This window comes from Etheostoma spectabile, chromosome 5 (genome assembly GCF_008692095.1).
Source record: "Etheostoma spectabile isolate EspeVRDwgs_2016 chromosome 5, UIUC_Espe_1.0, whole genome shotgun sequence".
Taxonomy (NCBI): Eukaryota; Metazoa; Chordata; class Actinopteri; order Perciformes; family Percidae; genus Etheostoma; species Etheostoma spectabile.
In genome coordinates this window covers 35,283,769-35,286,349 of record NC_045737.1, presented here as the reverse complement: position 1 = coordinate 35,286,349, position 2,581 = coordinate 35,283,769, and the positions used below count along the sequence as shown (strand labels likewise).

General features: G+C 46.0%; 1 protein-coding gene across 1 annotated transcript in view; it reads left to right on the top strand.

Moving 5' to 3' along the window:
- Window positions 1-2,575, top strand: part of itgb5 (integrin, beta 5) — a 115,279-nt gene extending 112,704 nt beyond the window's left edge. The window contains exons 22-23 of the mRNA XM_032516517.1: window positions 714-880; window positions 2,339-2,575. Of these exons, the coding sequence (XP_032372408.1) occupies window positions 714-880; window positions 2,339-2,434 (263 nt within the window). The 3' untranslated portion in view covers window positions 2,435-2,575. The remainder of the gene's footprint in view (window positions 1-713; window positions 881-2,338) is intronic.
- Window positions 2,576-2,581: the final 6 nt, after the last annotated feature.

The following is a 2,581-nucleotide window of genomic DNA, read 5'->3' as shown; positions in this document are numbered from 1 at the left end:
CCACAATTTCCACAGTTCCACGTCATAAAGGGCTGTCTGACAACAAGTTAAAGCGGTAAAAAATTCTAAAGTATACCATACACGTAAACTTACACTGATTTGTTTGTTGTCTAAAATGCGTTTAGCTGCTGCCCCCGCCCACAGCCGTACATAGCTTAGCATCAGCGTTGGTTTCTCCAAACTGGGGGCGTGCCGACAGACATCTGCTGTAGCTAACACACTGACTATGGAGAAGAAGCTCATGCAGCCACATTTCAAAACATCCAAACTATCCCTTTAAAGCTATAGTGTTTAGTTTTTGTCACACCCATGAGGAATTCCAAGTAATGACAACAACCCTGTTGGAAACGTCCACATGATACAAGCCTTCCGGGACCACGCACCGCCCAATAACAACATTACTTACCTAATGTCAGCTATGGATTTCCAATGAAAAATGTGAAATGTTCAGACATTTAGATATTACTGCGTGGTTTGGAACCTGAAATGTTTTTTGCATTTGATGATCAAGTACAAAATGTAATAAACTGAGGGAGGAACTTTTAGACAGGCATCGATTACATGACTCCGTACACAAAACACCATCAGAGGATATTGATATTGGGCTGGTTGGTTTATTCCAACTCTTTTTGATCCATACTCTCTGTGACGGAGAGATTGTACTCACCAGTGATCGATAAGATCAGAATTGATTTGCCTTTTTCCCGTGTCAGAGTGTGGTGGTGGGCCCGACGCTCTGATGGTGCTGCTGGCGGTGGTCGGCAGCATCCTGCTGGTGGGCGTGGTGCTGCTCGCTGCCTGGAAGTTGGTCATCACCATTCATGACCGGAGGGAGTTTTCGCGCTTCCAGAGTGCACGCTCACGAGCCCGATACGAGATGGTAAGGTCATCCCCCCTCTTTGGTTTTGCGAAGTTTATTGTATCTGTTAGAATGTAGTCGATATCCATGATTTTCTACTTCCGGTATTGCTTTGTTGATCTCTGCAGGGTAAATCCAGACGGCTAGCTAGACTATCTGAGGACTATGGTTACCTGGTCCTCAGGTCTCTGCAGGGTAAATCCAGATTTAAGCCTAGGGATAGACTATCTGTCCACTGCGGACTTATGGTTACCTGGTCCTCAGATCTCTGCAGGGTAAATCCAGACAGCTAGCTAGACGATCTGTCCAATCTGAGGACTATGGTTACTGGTCCTAGTCTCTGCAGGGTAAATCCAGACAGCTAGCCTAGACTATCTGTCCAATCTGAGGACTCTGGTACCTGGTCCTCAGGTCTCTGCAGGGTAAATCCAGACAGCTAGCTAGACTATCTGTCCAATTGAGGACTATGGTTACCTGGTCCTCAGTCTCTGCAGGGTAATCAGACAGCTAGCTAGACTATCGTCCAATCTGAGGACTATGGGTACCTGGTCCTCAGGTCTCTGCAGGGTGAATACCAACAGCTAGCTCAGACTATCTGTCCAATCTGAGGACTATGGTTACCTGGTCCTCAGTCTCTGCAGGTATCCAGACAGTAGACTAGACTACTTGTCCAATCTGAGGAACTAGGTTACCTTGTCCGTCAGGTCTCTGCCAGGGTCAATCCCGACAGCTAGCTAGACTATCTGTCCAATCTGAGGACTATGGTTACCTGGTCCTTTACCTGGTCCATAGTCCTTTTTGCTGAGCTTAGCGCCACCGCGGTTGTGATTAGTTTAAAGAAACGCCAATAAACCAGAGCAAGATTCTCTCCCATCCCAGAGTGCTGTGTGGCCTGTCCAGACCCTCCTCCGCAGCGCTGTGGAGGAATACAAGTCTAACTAGAACCAAACATGTTTTCAATGAAGATAAAAATGAGGCTCAGAAAATAAAAAGAATTGTACCGGTGCCTCTTCTTTATGCATATGTAGTGAGAGAGGAAATTCTTTTAAAAAAATAAATACTTACTTAAAACGGTGTTTTATATTTTTTTAAGTGAGAGTCAGTGAGCGCTGACACCTTGGCTTCTGTTTTGCAATCTGTATCAGATTCACACGTGTCTGAACTTTGGTAGGCCGTTGAACATCTTAACATAACATGAACAGTTGTGTTCTACTTGAATTTAGTTTTTAAAGAATTGTGATATGAAGATTTGTACCGATTTGGATATTTTACAGTTGAGAAATAAACATGTCAGTGCTATTTAGAGGACATCATCTTTGCATTTCTGCATTTTCTTATTGCCCAACTAATATGCTGATACCATCACATCTGTATTAAGCTAAAATCCCCCGAGCCTGTGGCATAGACGTTCAAAGCGCTCATCTTGAGCCGTTGCGTGACTTTCAGTTTTGTTTTTTTTCCTCTTTCTCACCCCTTCAGGCCTCCAACCCTCTGTACAAGCAGCCTGTCTCTACACATTTCGTAGAAACCGATTTCAACATGTACGGGAAGTCCTTCAACGGGGGGGTCCACTGATCCCTCAGCACGGGGCGCGGCAGGACCGGTCCGACCAACAGATCCCCGGGGGACGACGGACTCACCACGCCCATCCCTCTGCACGGTTCACACCTGATAACAGACGTGAAAGGAACTAGACTGTGGCCGAAGGGTTGGGGGGGGGGG